Raw genomic sequence first — 16,088 nt, 5'->3', positions numbered from 1 at the left:
CCAAAAGTATAAAGAACAATATATATGAATCCCTATATATCTATCACCCAGCCCCCATCACCAGCTAATTATCAAATTTTGCCAATTCAAAGACTTTTGAAAGGAAGATTTTTTTTTTTAAAGGATTAGATTTTTTTTTTTTTTTTTTTGGCTATGCAGCTTCATTGCTGCACTCGGGTTTTCTCTAGTTGCGGCGAGCAGAGCCTACTCTTCATTGCGGTGCACAGGCATCTCACTGCAGTGGCTTCTCTTGTTGTAAAGCACGTCTCTAGGCACGCTGGCTCCAGTAGTTGTGGCTCACTGGCTCTAGAGCTCAGGCTCAGTAGTTGTGGTGCACGGGTTTAGTTGCTCCGTGGCAGGTGGGATCTTCCCGGACCAGGGCTCGAACCCAGGTCCCCTGCATTGGCAGGCAGATTCTTAATGAAAGGTAGATTTATACCATCATCTAAAGTATGTGTTTTCACAAAAAATAAAACAGGCACCTGGTTGTTTTGAGTGAGAGGAAAGACTGGATTAAATTTTGGAGAAACAAGAGGAAGGCGCTACCTATGCTCTGGCCGAGAGTAAACTGCAGAAATGTGTTGCCTTGAACTAAAGTCCTTGGTCTCTAGTTGCTGAGAGAGGCTGGGGAGGAGGGATTATAAAGTTCTAACCCCCTATGTTCGTGGGAAACAAGTCTCAGGCAGCTACAGCCCAATCAGTCTCTGACTCACTGGCAGCAGACTTTCTTCCTTCTGACTCCATCCATTCCCCACCCCAGTCACAATAAAGAAGAAATCAGCCTTGCCCTCGGGGCTGCAGCTGGCCAGGAATGTGAACTGCAGGTGATTCCAGGTTAGTCCAGGAGGTGCACCAACATTGCTGAGTGCCGTCTATGTGCCAGGTAACACTTTACCCCAGCACTTCTCCACGCTGACTACTGCTTTATAATCACCTGGGAAACTTTGGGAGAAATGCCTGGGATCACCCCAGACTAAGTATCTCAGAGCGAGAACCATTACTTTACAGCAGTCCTTTCAACAGCCCAATAAGCTAGGTACCATTGTGCTCAGAAAGGATGTGGATGTTAAATGACAGGGCCAGGGTTTAGAGGCAGGGCTCTCTCATTTCCAAAATTCTGCTCTTCTCACTGACCACAGCACCGGACATTAGTATTTCTAAGTCTCTATTTAGGCCATAAGATCCATTCAGACAGTAACTCCCGGATCTAGCTCATGGTAGGTACTTTATACGTAACTTAAATTGAATGAATAAGTGAATGGATATTTCAGGGTTAAGTGGGTCCACATAGTCCAGATCAGTGAAACAAAGAATCAGATTGCAAATGTAGGCTCAGACTAACAAAGAAAAGTGCAAAGACTTTCATGCCTTCACCAGGGTTAAGTCTTATCCTATTAATTACCTCTTCAAGTATTTCTTCTGCCGCCTTGCCTCTCTTCTTATTTGGATTCCAATTACATGACTGTTAGTTTGATATGGTCCCACAGGTCTTGCATGGCCTGCTCTGGGTTAATTTGTTTCTTTTTTTCATTTTTCTCTTTGTGCTTCAGTTTAGACAATTTTGATGGACTTATCTTTAAGTTCCCTATTTTCTCAGCTGAGTAAAGTCTCCCAATGAGCCCATCAAAGTGATTAGTCTTTCATCATATTTTTCATTTCCATCATTTCTATTTGGTCCCTTCTTAGTTTCCATCTCTCTGCTGATAGCCTTCCTATGGTCATACAGTTGCCCATCTTTTCCACTAGAGACTTTAACATAATAGTTATAATTATTTCAGCTCTCTTTCTGATAACTCTAACCTCCAAGTCATATCTGAGTCTGATTCTGTTGATTGCTTTGTCTCTTGACTGTGTGCTGTTTTCTTTGCTTCTTTGTGGGTCTCATAATTTGCAGTGTTTACTAACACTGAGGTAAACAGTTTCATGTCTGGATATGTGAATAACTCTTCTTTTTCTAGGCCTCTACTGTGAGGAATTGAGTCAGTCTAGTGAGGAGTTGATCTGGGTTTGCATTTATTGTTGCTACAGGTACCCTCAGGACACCTCAGGCTAGAAATGCCTCTGGCGTTACCTCATACTTCAGGCTGGGTTTCGGTTTCCAGAGAGCATTTCTCAATGTTCTGTTCCACTTCAGCCTTAGGCTTTGCCTATGTCCCTAAACCTCAAAAATATTTTCTCCCCTCATTTTTGCCTCCACCTAGTAGTAGACTATTGTTATTTGTTACTCAGTTCTTGCTATCCTTGGAGTGGGAAGTGGGGAGACATTTTCTGTTGTCCATATTCAGGCCCAGTCCTAGGCAGGCATTGTGTGCCTTAGTCTCAGGTGAGGGACCATCTCAGTGATCTTATCTCTGCCCTAGTGGCAGAGGCTCTTTTCCTGCCTCTCCCTCAGAAACAGAAGGTTGGTATTTTCTCTTCCCTTCTTCTAGCTACAATGTGTCTTCACCTCGACCCTGAGGGTGAGAGTGTTTGCTGTCCTTTCCTCAGAAACTTAGGGCTTTTGCTCTGTGAAGAAGGTAGGGGTAAAGCATCCTGGCAGAGCTTTGTGCCCTTCCTCCAGAGGTGGCTGCTCTTGTCCCCTGCACCAAAGGGGAGGCTCGTTCCAGTCACTGCCTTGTCCCCAGCTTTCTCCTGGTGAGGTCCATGGAGAAAAGCCTGCCAGCTAGTGTCAATTCTCCTTATGTCTGTAGCTCCCAGGGGTGCTATATTTTTATGCTAAGCCACACTCAGCCCTTAGGGATTCATTTTAAAACTTACCTGAACTCTTCCGATCAGCTTCTATGATGTCCAGCACCTCTTCCGATCATGCCTTTCTCCAGGTAAGCAGGTCCTCCCTGGAGGTACCTGTCTTCCCTTAGATTTCAGCCTACTTGTTTGACCTGCAGCCTCAAGTCTGAGAAGTTAAAGAAAAATTATGATTTTGTAGAAAATACCAGTTTGAAATACCATCAACACATGAGAATTACCAATAACAGAGAGTATTTTTTGTGTGTTTTTTAATTTTTAGTAATTTGACAGGCAAAAATAGTACCTAAATGTTTTAAATTGCATTTTTATTACAGATAACTTGTGCTATGTGATTATGCATTCCTCCATAGGTTAGGAAGATAGGAGTCATTTTTATTTCTTCTTTTGTAAATTACTTGTTCAAATTCTCTGACCATTTTTCTTTTCAGGTGTTCATATTTTCTTATTGCTTTATAAAAATATCCATTTGTGTCACATAGATTGAAAATGTTTGCAATTTGGCTTTGTGTTTTCTGTGTTAAGGTACAGAAAGTTCAATTTTACATCATTGAATCTATCAATCTCTTACAAATTCTGCCTTTGATGTCATATCTCAAAGTCCCTTTCTCATTTCTACCTGTGTGTGAATATCTGTATCTTCAGTTAGTGCTTTTATAGTTGAATGGTGTGCTTTAAGAATCTAACTTCAGTTTTCCCTTGATGCTTACCCAGCAATCTCAACAATGAAGGCATCAAATATCTGTCCTTTCCGCCACTAGAATAGGTTTAAAGATGCTATTTCAAAATAATTTCTTATACAGACTTGAATTCTCAGATTTTTAAGATAAACTCATATTTGAAAGTGAAAAAGTTGCCAAAGAAGAGCAATTTTCTATTTAATGTTCTTAATTTAAAATAGTCCCCATGGCTGATTTGCTTCGTTGTGCAACAGAAACTAACACATTATTGTGAGGCAATTATGCTCCAATAAAGATGTATTAAAAATAATAATAATGAATAAAAATGAAACAGTCCCCATGGCTTCACATTTACCCTTTAAGGTAGGAAAGGTCTAACCCTGAAGGAAATGTGAAACAAATAAGTAACCACACCATCTCTAAAATAAAGCTATGTTCTCCAGTAATAAAATACCAAACTCTTTAGCCACATAGCAGAGAAAGATAAAAAGAAAGAACCCACATCCTTTGTGTTTCATTATATATGACTAAGTCAGTACCTGAAACTAAATAGTCTCCATATGTGAGTAACAGAAGCCATGAAAATTCCTTTCCTTTTCTCTTTTCCCACTGGCATGTGTCTCCTTCTAATTCCTGGAGGTAAGACATATTTCCATATGCTTTTTAGTTTTGCTTATAAGAAAATAGAATTTTATATTGCTTTAATTTTTGTTTAATATTGTGTAAAAGGGAAAAAGAAATCACAACTTAATTTCCAATAATTTTTCATGTTACCTTTTTTCTTTGCTATCTAAATGGTATATTGGCTTTTTAAGATGAAAACATACTCTATTGTGTCTACAGCAAAAATATGAAAGCATTAACTATATCTGGAGGTTATCATAAATTCAGGCCAGATCTACAGAGCTCAACCTTCAAGTGAAAAACCAACAAAGCCATTAAATTGGGGATGGATAGATTACTTATTAACTGGAGGGCTCAGTCATACAGCTACAACTGAGTAGTCATAGCTCTCAGATAAATCTTAAAACTTTGGTTTTCAGAAGGTATTTGTGAGTGCCTATTTCCAGCAGTGGGGGTGGTGAAGAAAGCAATAACATCAATGTAAAATACTCTAATGAACTGTGTGTGTGTGTGTGTGTGTGTGCGTGCGTGCACACCAACACTGCATAAAACTTACAATGAAGTATAGCAGTATTCTATGTGGTTTACTTATGCTCTTCTTAAGTATCATTGTTATCAGCCCATTTCATATATGAGGAAACCAAGGCACAGAGAGGTTAAGTCCATTTACTAAAGTCATCAACTAGTAAGTAGTAGGGCTGGGATTTGGACCCAGAGTTCAGGTTCTTAACCACACACTATGATATCTTATAGCTCAATGATACCTTCAGAGCTGGGATTCTTAATGTGGGATCCATGAGCTCCTTCAAGGCCATGGATGGGCATCAAGAAGTCTGTGACTCTCCCAAAACTGTATGCAAATATTTACATGCATCTGTGTGTCTGTACTATATCAGATTCTCAAATGGCTCTATATTTCAAAACTAACAAAGGTACAGAGCCACTACTTTAGGCAAACAGTACATCACAATGGAAAGGATATGATTTTTCATGTTGCGGAACTGTATTAGAAGACTGCTTTGCTATTTATTAGTTGTGCAAACTTGGGCGAGGTAATTGCCCTGTCTAAACTTCATGTTCCTTATCTCTACATGGGAATAATAACACCCACCTTGCATTGTAGCAAACATCAGAACCAGTGTCTGAAACTAACCGGTGCCTGGTAAATCATAGATGCTTTCATTATTATTGCTACTATAGTTGTTGATTTTTTTCTTTGAATTTAATATAACTTACCAAACCATCATTCCAAATAATAATCTCACCATGGAACACTGTGAGATTTTTAATGTCAATAACACAGTGTCCCATCCAAGACTGAGAAAATGCAGCCTGTAATAGGAAGTGAACAGACTAGTAAAGGCAGAAACAGGAGAATGGGGTTTCTCCCCAATCTGCTTTTACTGTGTGATGTTAAGTCTTTAATCTTTTTGCTTTTTGAGCTTTAAGAAAAGAGACTCTATTGCCTGACATTTTCTACCTCCTAGGGATAGGAAGGAGACAGACATTATGTTAAAGGTGTTTTGCATTCTTGAGGAAGAGAAGATTGTTTAAGTTCAAGATGCTATTATACAGAGCTGTCATGGAAAATTTTAAAAACTCTGTGCCACCTGGACTGCTTTGATCTTCTCTCCCTGACGCAGAGTGCACACCTATGTACTCGATCTCGATCTATTCATTATATCAGAACTTTTCAGAGGGAAGCATGACTTGGTAAGATAGGATTTCACTCTGGATCACTCTTTTAGTTTTTCCAGTATCCTGTGAGGGAATTATAAGAGGAAAAGAAGTACCACCTCACACAAGACGCTACATGGCTCTAATCAAAGGGCTGAAAGTCTGTGCAGGGGCTTTGATCAAAGAAAACTGGGTGTTAACAGCTGCTCACTGTGACCTGTAAGTAATTCTGAGCTCCTCTCATTCTCAGGCAGCTTGCGGGGTGGGGGGGGTGGACAGGGGCTGTGAAAATGAAGTCCAAGTGATGGAGAAGAAAGTACACAAGCACATTCACTGATATGTACTATTATTAAGTTTATCTCTATAAGCAAAGGCCAGATCCTATAGAATAAAATTGAAATACATGACCATTTTCTCATATTATTTAAAAATATTTTTGGCTATAAATACCAATATTATCAACATTTTGAAAAAAATGGTGAGAAATAGCACTCATAATCTTATCAACTTCACAGAATCACTGTTAATATTTTGCTATATTTTGTTGCAGGCTTTTTCCATAAGTATATTTTACACAGTTGAGCAAGTTAAGTGTTCTCTATGATTACAAGCGATTTACTTACTATTATATAATTAGTTTTGTCCCATGTTGCTACATATTAGATTGAACCATAAGAAATTACTGATATTTAACTGTTTGACTTTACAAAATAGACATTTCCTATGGTTCAAACTAATGTTTTTCCTAATTGTGATTTGAAAGTCAAAATAACGTTTATCACAAGGATATGCTGCTGTTTTCTTTAACAGTACCTGTTGTTGGTACCTACTATTTCCCTGCTCACTTTTGCATAAATTGCATCAATAAAAGAAGAGACTTAAAAACTAGCTTCCCACAAAGAAGATCAAAAGAGATCTGCATTACGTTGTTGTATCAAATGAGAATTTATCAAGTAGGAAATTCAGCACAATGTACACTGTGAAGATCACCACTGGCACTTTTGATTAACAGACCCACTTGGTGCAAAGTCTGTCCGGCAAATCAAGAAATGCTTGCACGCACCTCTCCCAGATTAGCTATCATTAGGTTCACAAACTAGACTTGGCGGCTAGCAGTTTATTTGCTCCTGTGTGTGTTTAGATTCAGCTTTAAAATTTCACTATAAAGTTGATTCATTTCTTCAGTCTTACCTATTAAAAGCCTGACTCTTTTCCATCTTTGTCATCTTTTTTTTTTTTTTTTTCTGGTACGCGGGCCTCTCACTGTTGTGGCCTCTCCCGTTGCGGAGCACAGGGTCCGGACGCGCAGGCTCAGCAGCCATGGCTCACGGGCCCAGCCGCTCCGCGGTATGTGGGATCTTCCCGGACCAGGGCACGAGCCTGTGCCCCCCTGCATCAGCAGGTGGACTCTCAACCACTGCGCCACCAGGGAAGCCCCATCTTTGTCATCTTTGAAGACTTAAGCAAGGTACACGGTCTCCCTGAAACACAGAAAAGCAAACCCACTACCTCTGCTCTCACTCTTAGGTTTAGTCTCTAGGTCTTGGGTTGAGTCTCTTCCATTAGGTGTTGATTCCACAAATCCAAGGCAGATGGAGACACTGGCAGCTCCTCTTCCTGCAGCAGTCCTCTTTGGTCAGCACCCAAGCATACCTCTCCAGGCCTTGCCAACCAACGCTCTTGCCTCTGCCAGAAGACCTGGGATTTCTCTCCTGTTGCTTCTTCCTTGAAAAGATGTGAAGCTGAAGCACCTAAGATAACACATGTCTTGGGAGTTTTAGGTAAAAATAACTAAAACAGGGCTTCCCTGGTGGCGCAGTGGTTGAGAGTCCGCCTGCCGATGCAGCAGACACGGGTTCTGTGCCCCGGTCCGGGAAGATCCCACATGCCGCGGAGCGGCTGGGCCCATGAGCCATGGCCGCTGAGCCCGCGCGTCCGGAGCTTGTGCTCCGCAACGCGAGAGGCCACAACAGTGAGAGGCCCGTGTACCGCAAAATAAATAAATAAACAAATAAAAAGTAACTAAAACACCAAAAGAAAAAAACCTCATAAATTCCCCCCTGCCTTGCTGTGCTTGTTTATAAATAGGAAACCATCTGAAATAACTGGTCAGATTTAATAAATTCAGTTCATGCTTAATTTCATCTATTCTCTCACATAAATGATACATCGTCCTTGTTTTTTTCCAGGAAAGGCAATCCTCGAGTTATTCTTGGGGCCCACTCTACCTCCCATAAAGAGAAATATGACCAAGTATTTTCCATTGAAAAAGCAATTCCCCATCCATGCTTCAATCCACAGACATTTGAAGGGGATCTTCAACTCCTTCAGGTAAACACGGCGTTTTTTTTCAATAACTATTTTGAAATTGCAAAATTTTGAAATTTGATCAGTTTAACTTGAAACTAGTTTTTACACACTGGCCTCATAGCCAGTGGTTGGCTAATGCCAGGATGTAAGGGTAAGAAGTACAGCTGGGACCCAGCGCAATTGTACAGATGTTCACCCTCTTGGAATTCAGTCCAATTTAACAGATATTGACAGAAGTCCTACTGTGGTAAGACCTGTCAATCCAAAGTGGTAATGCCACCAGCAACTCAACTGCAGACAGACCACATTGCATTTATTGATTCTTGCTCAGCAAGGGAGACTGTACACCATGAGGAACCATAGGGTGGCTCAGTAAGAGAGTGTTAGATGGGGCTTATCCTAGGATTTGTCAGATGAGGGGGAGGGTTCTAGGAAGTAGGAGTTTGCTCTGAACTGACTGTTGTCAGGAAGTGGGGTAATTCTATGACTGAGTATCTCAGTGAATCTTACTTATCTAGGAGGCTAAATCTGTGATTGATAAGAAGCAGCAATCACTCGTTTTAGCCGATAGGGGGCGCTTGGTCATTTTTGTGGTGGGCACAATGACCTTGCTTTTGCCTGTACTCAAACGTGACTGCAGAGCGGCCTGGTTTTTGCTCCCTTCTTGAGGCTCACCCTGTCTGATATTGGTGCTCTATGACAAGTGTTCATGATCAGCAGGAAAAATCGTGGCCCAGCTGTGAGTGCCAGTAAGCTTTTCTCTTCCTCATAAGATAAATAGGTTCTGTTCTCAAAGTGTTCACAGTCAAGTGGGAGAGACAGACACATATATCAACAGCTCTGATCTGGTGGTATGTGACTCATCGGTGATGGAGATGACTAAGACGGGGACTCTACGGGAGCACGTGGTGTGTCCAGGCGGTCAGGGAAGCTTTCTTAGAGAAGGTGCAGGGGTTAGTAGGAAAGAAGGAGGAAAGGGCCTTTCAGGCAGGAAGAGCAGTGTGTATAAGAGGAGTCTTTCTGGAAAATGCATTTGGAAGAAGAAGGGAAGAAAGGGAAGTTATCATGAGATCTGAGAAAGCGGGGACCCACATATTGTGAACCATGGGAAGAAGTTTGAACTTTATGGGGAAGGAAATGGGAAAGTGTTTTAAGCTGGGCAGTGACATGATCAGACTTGTTTTTAGAAGGATTATCTGGCTGCTGTGCAGAAAGTATAATAGAAAAGGCAGAACTGGAAGGCAGAGTGTGAGCTGAGGTTCACACCTGTCCAAAGGGGCTTGATGAGGAGCTTCCCTAGCAAGAGTCCAGAGGATGCTCAGGGGATCCACACACCCTCATCAGTAGGAGTAAAGACAGGGTCCTAGAGTGCCATGTGTTTCCGGCAAACTCCCCACATTCCCTGCTCCCCAATACTTATCAGTGACCCCCATACTATCTGCCTTGAGACTCTCAGGCTGGGCCTGTCTCTCGGGTCAACCCTCCTCACCCATACTCTGATTCCCTCCAGTCCCACTCCCTGGGCAGGGAAAGGCAATTCCCTCCCCTGTCCAGTAGAGGGCACTCTTTGGCCTACTTCCCTCCTGCGGTGTTTCTCCACAGCACGCGCTTCTTCTTTTTTTTTTTTTTAACATCTTTATTGGAGTATAATTGCTTTACAATGGTGTGTTAGTTTCTGCTTTATAACAAAGTGAATCAGTTATACATATACATATGTTCCCACATCTCTTCCCTCCTGCGTCTCCCTCCCACCCTCCCTATCCCACCCCTCCAGGCCGTCACAAAGCGCAAAGCACCAAGCTGATCTCCCTGTGCTATGCGGCTGCTTCCCACTAGCTATCTGTTTTACGTTTGGTAGTGTATATATGTCCATGCCACTCTCTCACTTTGTCACAGCTTACCCTTCCCGCTCTCCACATCCTCAAGTCCATTCTCTAGTAGGTCTGTGTCTTTATTCCCATCTTACCCCTACGTTCTTCATGACATTTTTTTTTCTTAAATTCCATATATATGTGTTAGCATACGGTATTTGTCTTTCTCTTTCTGACTTACTTCACTCTATGACAGACTCTAGGTCCATCCACCTCATTACAAATAGCTCAATTTCGTTTCTTTTTATGGCTGAGTAATATTCCATTGTATATATGTGCCACATCTTCTCTATCCATGCATCCGATGATGGACAGCACGCACTCCTGATGTACCTTAGTTTGTTTGTCTGTCCCCCTCACTGGAATGTAAGCTTCAAAGAACAGATATTTTTGTCTTTTTATTTGTATGCCCTGTACCAGGTAGTATAGTTCCTAGTACATAGCAGGCCCTCCATAAATATTTCCTGAATAATGTTGGATAAGGGATGGAATTAAGCCAGACAGTGGCAAAGGTCATCAAGAGAAGAGATTCTGCGCTCAGGTTTCAAGAAAGTGGTAGCAGTTGTCAAGCCTCCTTCAGGAACTAAAAATCTTACCTTTACAATAGTGTGGGGTGAGTAGGGGGTGTGAGGCGTTCTTGGTCTTGAAGTAAAGTCAGGAAACTCCCTCTCACCTCTGACACTGTGGCCAGTGGGGTGATGTTGCTAGAGAACTCATGAAGAGGGCATCAGGACCTCCCTGCGGTCAACCTTCCACGGTTAAAACCTACCGATGTGCTCATCACTGCTGTGTGTGGCTGACCCCAGGAGAGCTACTTACAAACATATGCAACCCGACTCCAATTCTGATCCATTCATTCAGACCTGAAGTCCTTTCTGGGGGTTCTCCTGTCTCCTTGTCCATCCAACCAGATAACAAGCATGAAGGCTGTGAGAAAGCATGAGTAGGAGAGGAGAGACGTTGCATGTAGGCATTTGAAGTCATGTTCTATGGAGAGATTTTAGACTATGGCCATCTCACTTTCTAAATGCTAGCAGGGTAAGGGTTGGGCACACCAGCAACTCAGAGTGGGCACTGAGGAAGTGGGGACTGTCTAATGTCAGGAAGTGGAGCCTGAAAGCAATGCAATGATAGGAACGTGACAGTGGCCTTTGCTGCTGTGCTCTTAATGTTTTTAGAAGGTCTGTAACACCAGGACTCCCTACAGCTTGAGGCAAGAAGAAAAGAAAGAAGTAGAATTATCTTCCTCTACCCTCTACTGAACCTTGATCACACTCCCTGCTCTCCTTGCCTTGACTTTTCAGAAAGAGAGAAAGCAAGGTGGTGAGCCAAGAAGAGAGCTTTAGTGAATCAAAGAAAAGGGCAGAGCGTGGGTGAGCCCCCAAAGGCAGTTAGGCTGGTTAGCACCTGCTCAGAAGCGGGGAAGCCACATTTCCACGTGGAAAATGAGGACACTGGCCCCTTTCCCACCCCGCCCCACTGCACCTGGAGCCCTGGCTTCCTTCCATTGGTCTCAGTACCAGTCAGTTCACAAACCTAAGACCACCTGAATAAAATAATGATGGCACTCTCCAATACAGCTTTTCAACCACAGAGCTGTCAGCCACCACCAACATAATTTCATCACTGACAGGTCAACTGGACTGAAGTTTATCTAGACTAGCCTAGCAAAACATGCATGAAAAGGTGCGCCATGACTTTTAAAAAATCAGTAACTGATGGTCAATTAGGTTGGAACAGGACTTCGGCCACGTCCTTCGTAAGAACATGCTAAATAAGCAAGATATCTATTTCAGTCAGAGCTGTTTTCTGGGTTTGGTTACTGTTGTCCTTCCCTAAAACTGCATCTCCTGTCTCTTTTCTAGCTGGATGGTAAAGCAACTATGACCAAAGCTGTAGGAATACTTCGGCTACCGAAAACAGGAGACGATGTCAAACCCCACACCAAGTGTCATGTGGCAGGATGGGGAAGCACCAGAAAAGACACGTGCAAAATTTCAAGTGCCTTGAGAGAAGCCAACATTACTGTGATAGATAGGAAAATATGCAATGATGCCCAGCACTATAATTTTAATCCAGTTATTGATCTCAGTATGATCTGTGCTGGTGGTAGAAGAGGTGAAGATGATTCATGTGAAGTAAGTAAATTAAAAATTTTAACCGTTTGGGGGCTATAGGAAATCAGGTTAAATAGAGTGCCTAGGAACAAGACGGCGGACTGTCATTATTACTTTTTATGTGTGAGGCCTGCAAGAACGTCAGCTTGACACTGGGCTGGTGTGTGCTCCTTTGTCTCAAGTGAAACGTTCTGCCCAGGGAAACTTCTCTCGTTCCTAATAATCAGGATCCCATTTAACCACCGCTTATCGATGCTTTTCAGCCCTCTCAGAACTGATCACATCAGCGGGCATTTATCAGATGGCAGGAACTATATCCAGTCCTATACTCTATACCACTTGATCCTCAAATAGCCCCATGGGATAGACACTATTATTACCAACTCTATTTTACAGATAGGGAAATTAAGGCTTAGAAAGTTACTTCCCCAAGTTAGATAACTCGACTGTCAGTGGGGAGGACCTGGACTTAGACTGGGGCCATCTGATTCCCAACTCCTGCGTTGTTCTGCCTCTCCATGTGCTTGACTACGGTTTGGCCCTATTTGGAACTCATGATCCAGAAGCGGTTTGCAAGGTCAGAGAGAATATGAAATGAGGGCTGATGAAAACTGGAAAAGATCCCTAAAAATTGTTTGAACTATCACAAGTACTCCTTGGTCTGAGACGGCTTAACCCATGTCCTCCTTCAGAGCAGGGAGTAGCTCAGATCCCATCTCATGCCTTCAGGCAGCGCCTACATTCAGTTTTTTCCCCTAACATCTACTGACCAAGAAAAGGGGATACAGGTCAACTGAAGGAGACAATTATTTTCACAATTATTTTAAAGGCTTCCTTTGTTATTCTTTCTTTGTTTTACTGATGAAAATGAGTTTGTACATCTTCTCCAGAATTGCCTTTTGCAAAATGAAAATGATCAGAAAATATAAACAAATCTGTGTTAATTGATGCTGAGGGCAGACAATTAATAAAAAGAGATATAAAATTAGCCTTTAAAAAGGAAAGAGAGAAACAATGTGTGAGCGAATGAGTGAATAAATGAATGACTAAAAAGGTAAGTAAATATCTTTGGAAAGCACTCTTGTTTAAAACATATGACTTTCTTTTCCAGGGGGATTCTGGAAGTCCTCTGATATGTGATAACGTTTTCAGAGGTGTCACTTCCTTTGGGAAGTGTGGTAACCCCCAGAAACCTGGCATCTACATTCTCCTTACCAAAAAATACCTCAACTGGATAAAGAAAACCATTGCAGGAGCAATATAACATTTCTTCTTCAAAGTAGAAAATTGAGGTAACCAAGTAAAGGGTGTTTTAACTTGACCGATCTGAAGAAACACCACACAACCCTCTTAACCTCGTGTACAAATGACAGTCTGTCTGAAATAAAATTAGCAATGAAAGAAATAACCTCCTGCCTTCACTCTTCCACGACTAGTGAAGACTGATTCATCACATGTTCTCTATCCATGGCAAGAGATGTCCCTTGAGAAAAAGTTCCCCAGTTCAGTGATTCTCTGTTTTATTCAGAATTTGAGGATTGTCACTTTTGTGTTCATCCGTAAAAGGAAGTCAGTCTCAGGGAAATTTAGAATATTCTTCTTTCTTCCAAATGAAACCACAAAACATTTGTGGCCTTAGGAATTTAGAGCCTGATATTCTATTCCATGTTGGAATAAGGACAGAGATAAAGAGGGATTTTTCACTTCCTACTCTATGCTTCTGTATAGTTTAACTTTTTACAAAAATTCTAATTATAAATACAGTGGGAAAGATGCAATGTGTGTTTTAGATAGTTGGAAAATTTGGAATTTGAGGTTAGAGATAGTTCAGGACAATTGCATCATTTATTAATTATAAGTAGACTAAAATTTCATAGACCAATAGGCCACAGTCCAGCCAGTATCTTGATATGTATTTTGCCTTAGCTAATCAATTTATACATGTAAGCACTAAGCTTCATTCTATGTTATTCTTTTTTGGGGGGAGTATAATTGCTTGACAATGTTGTGTTAGTTTCTGCTGTACAACAAAGTGAATCAGCTGTATGTATACATATATCCTCTCCTTCTTGAGCCTCCCTCCCACCACCCGCATCCCACCCCTCTCCGTCATCACGGAGCGCCAAGCTGAGCTCCCTGTGCTATGAGGCTGCTTCCCACTAGCTATCTATTTACACATGGCAGGGTATATATGCCATGCCACTCTCTCACTTTGTCCCAGCTTACCCTTCCCCACTATGTCCACATGTCCGTTCTCTACGTCTGTGTCTAGTTCTATGTTATTCTTAATAGATTGTGATATGTAATAAAGGAAAGTGGCTTTTTTATCACCTACCATTTTTATCTCATCTTTTTGTTGTGTTTTTCTCCAAAGAGTTGATTTATAATAAACTCATTCTCTAATAATCCTGGGTGATTTATCCAATTTAATTCCTCAAATATTTCCTGAGGGCCCACCATGTACCAGGCTTTACGTCCAGATTTATAAATACTGAGACATGACCACTGCCCTCAAAATATTTGAAGTCTAGTAGAAAACTAGGAGAAATCCATAAATAAGAGGACATCTGCTTCAGGTTCTGAAGAACACATAACAGAGTAAGGCTGTCTACTGTGTTGGGAAGGTGATGGGGGAAAAGATAAATAATATTTCACACTCCCAGCAGACCTCACAATTAGCCCTCAGAGCCTTCCTGCTGAGATCTTCCCTGTGTTTAGACAGACCAATAAAAATTTCAGATTCCTGACTAGAATGCCACAGACATCACAACAGCCTGGTGGAAAGAATCACTGGTCCACAAGTCAGACACCAATTCCATCACTGGACAGTATAAGACCTTGAGCAGGGAATTAGTCTGTGCCTCCATTTTCACATCTGTAAACAGTAACATAAAAGGGTCTAATGGGAGGTGCCCCAAAAATCTGAAGTTGAGTGGTCCCGTCCTCCTAGCTCACACCTCCTAGGATGGCTGTCATCAAAAAACAGACAATAACAAGTGTTGACGAGGATGTAGAGAAACCCTCATACAACACTGATGGGAATGTGAAATGGCACAGACACTGTGGAAAAGTTTGGCTGTTCCTCAAAAGGTTAGACATTGTGTTAACATATGACACAGCAATCCCACTCCTGGGCACATGCAAAAATCCGTGTCCTCACAAAAGCTTGTATATGAATGTTTATAGCAACATCGTTCATAATAACCAAAAAGTAGAAACATCCCAAAGTCTACAACTAATGAACAGATAAACAAAATGTAGTATGTCTATACAATGGAATATTATTCAGCCATAAAAGGAAATGAAGTACTGATACATGGTATCATGTATGAACATGGCTGAACACAGCTAAAGCTTGAAAACACTATTCTAAGGGAAAGAAGCCAGATAGAAAAGGCCACATGTATGATTCCATTTAAAGGAAACGTCCAGAGTAAGCAAATTTATTGACAGAAAGTAAATGGGTATTTGCCAAGGGGTAGAAGGAAGTGGGGGTTGGGGAGTGGCTGCTAATGGTTATGGGGTTTCCTTTTTGGGAGTGATGAAAATCTTTGGGAATTAGATTATGGTTATGGGTGCACAACCCTGTGCATATACGAAAAACCATTGAATTGTACACTTTAAAATGGCCAGGTTTATGCTATGTGAATTATATCTCAATTTTTTTTAAAAAAAAGAGCTGTCTGTCTTCTAAGAATGAAACTGGAAGCAGCAACTTTCAACGGGTGCACAGGGGTTACCCAAGCATCCCACCCAAAGGGAGGGAGTTGTCAAGAGCCCGCTAAATAGACTTGAGAAGAACAAATCAGACAGTATCTCCAAAGGGCATCCTAGAGATTGAGAAATAGCTGAAGAAAGCTATTCTGTTGTAATCTAATCCTCTCTGTTATCACCAGTATGTCTGAGGAAAAGAGACAGGAGAGACAGACCACTTTCTGAAAAAGGAGAGATAACGATGAATCATTTGTCAGTGCTTATTGTTGCAGAATTACGGTATGCTGATTCTGGAGGCCTGATGTCAGCTCCTTTGAGAGAGACAGCACTAGATCAGCAAGGCAAAAGTC

At 41.6% G+C, this 16,088-nt stretch overlaps 1 protein-coding gene across 1 annotated transcript; it reads left to right on the top strand.

The window, feature by feature from the left end:
* Positions 1–3,966: 3,966 nt before the first annotated feature.
* Positions 3,967–13,653, top strand: LOC101283420 (granzyme A). Its single transcript, XM_004275138.2, has 5 exons — positions 3,967–4,064; positions 5,798–5,945; positions 7,916–8,057; positions 11,773–12,045; positions 13,136–13,653. The coding sequence occupies exons 1-5, from the start codon at positions 4,004–4,006 to the stop codon at positions 13,286–13,288; spliced, it is 777 nt and encodes a 258-aa protein (XP_004275186.1). The 5' UTR covers positions 3,967–4,003; the 3' UTR covers positions 13,289–13,653.
* The last annotated feature ends 2,435 nt before the right edge of the window (positions 13,654–16,088 follow it).

This window comes from Orcinus orca, chromosome 3 (assembly GCF_937001465.1).
Source record: "Orcinus orca chromosome 3, mOrcOrc1.1, whole genome shotgun sequence".
Lineage (NCBI taxonomy): Eukaryota > Metazoa > Chordata > Mammalia > Artiodactyla > Delphinidae > Orcinus > Orcinus orca.
Note: the sequence above shows the minus strand (reverse complement) of the source record. Positions and strands in the feature narration are given on the sequence as shown.

Bases quoted from the DNA above. Each gene is read 5' to 3' on its own strand.
- LOC101283420 (XM_004275138.2), top strand. From the start codon at position 4,004: ATGAAAATTCCTTTCCTTTTCTCTTTTCCCACTGGCATGTGTCTCCTT. The intron at 5,946-7,915 runs GTAAGTAATTCT...GTTTTTTTCCAG, and splicing joins ACAGCTGCTCACTGTGACCT to GAAAGGCAATCCTCGAGTTA. The intron at 12,046-13,135 runs GTAAGTAAATTA...TTTCTTTTCCAG, and splicing joins GTGAAGATGATTCATGTGAA to GGGGATTCTGGAAGTCCTCT.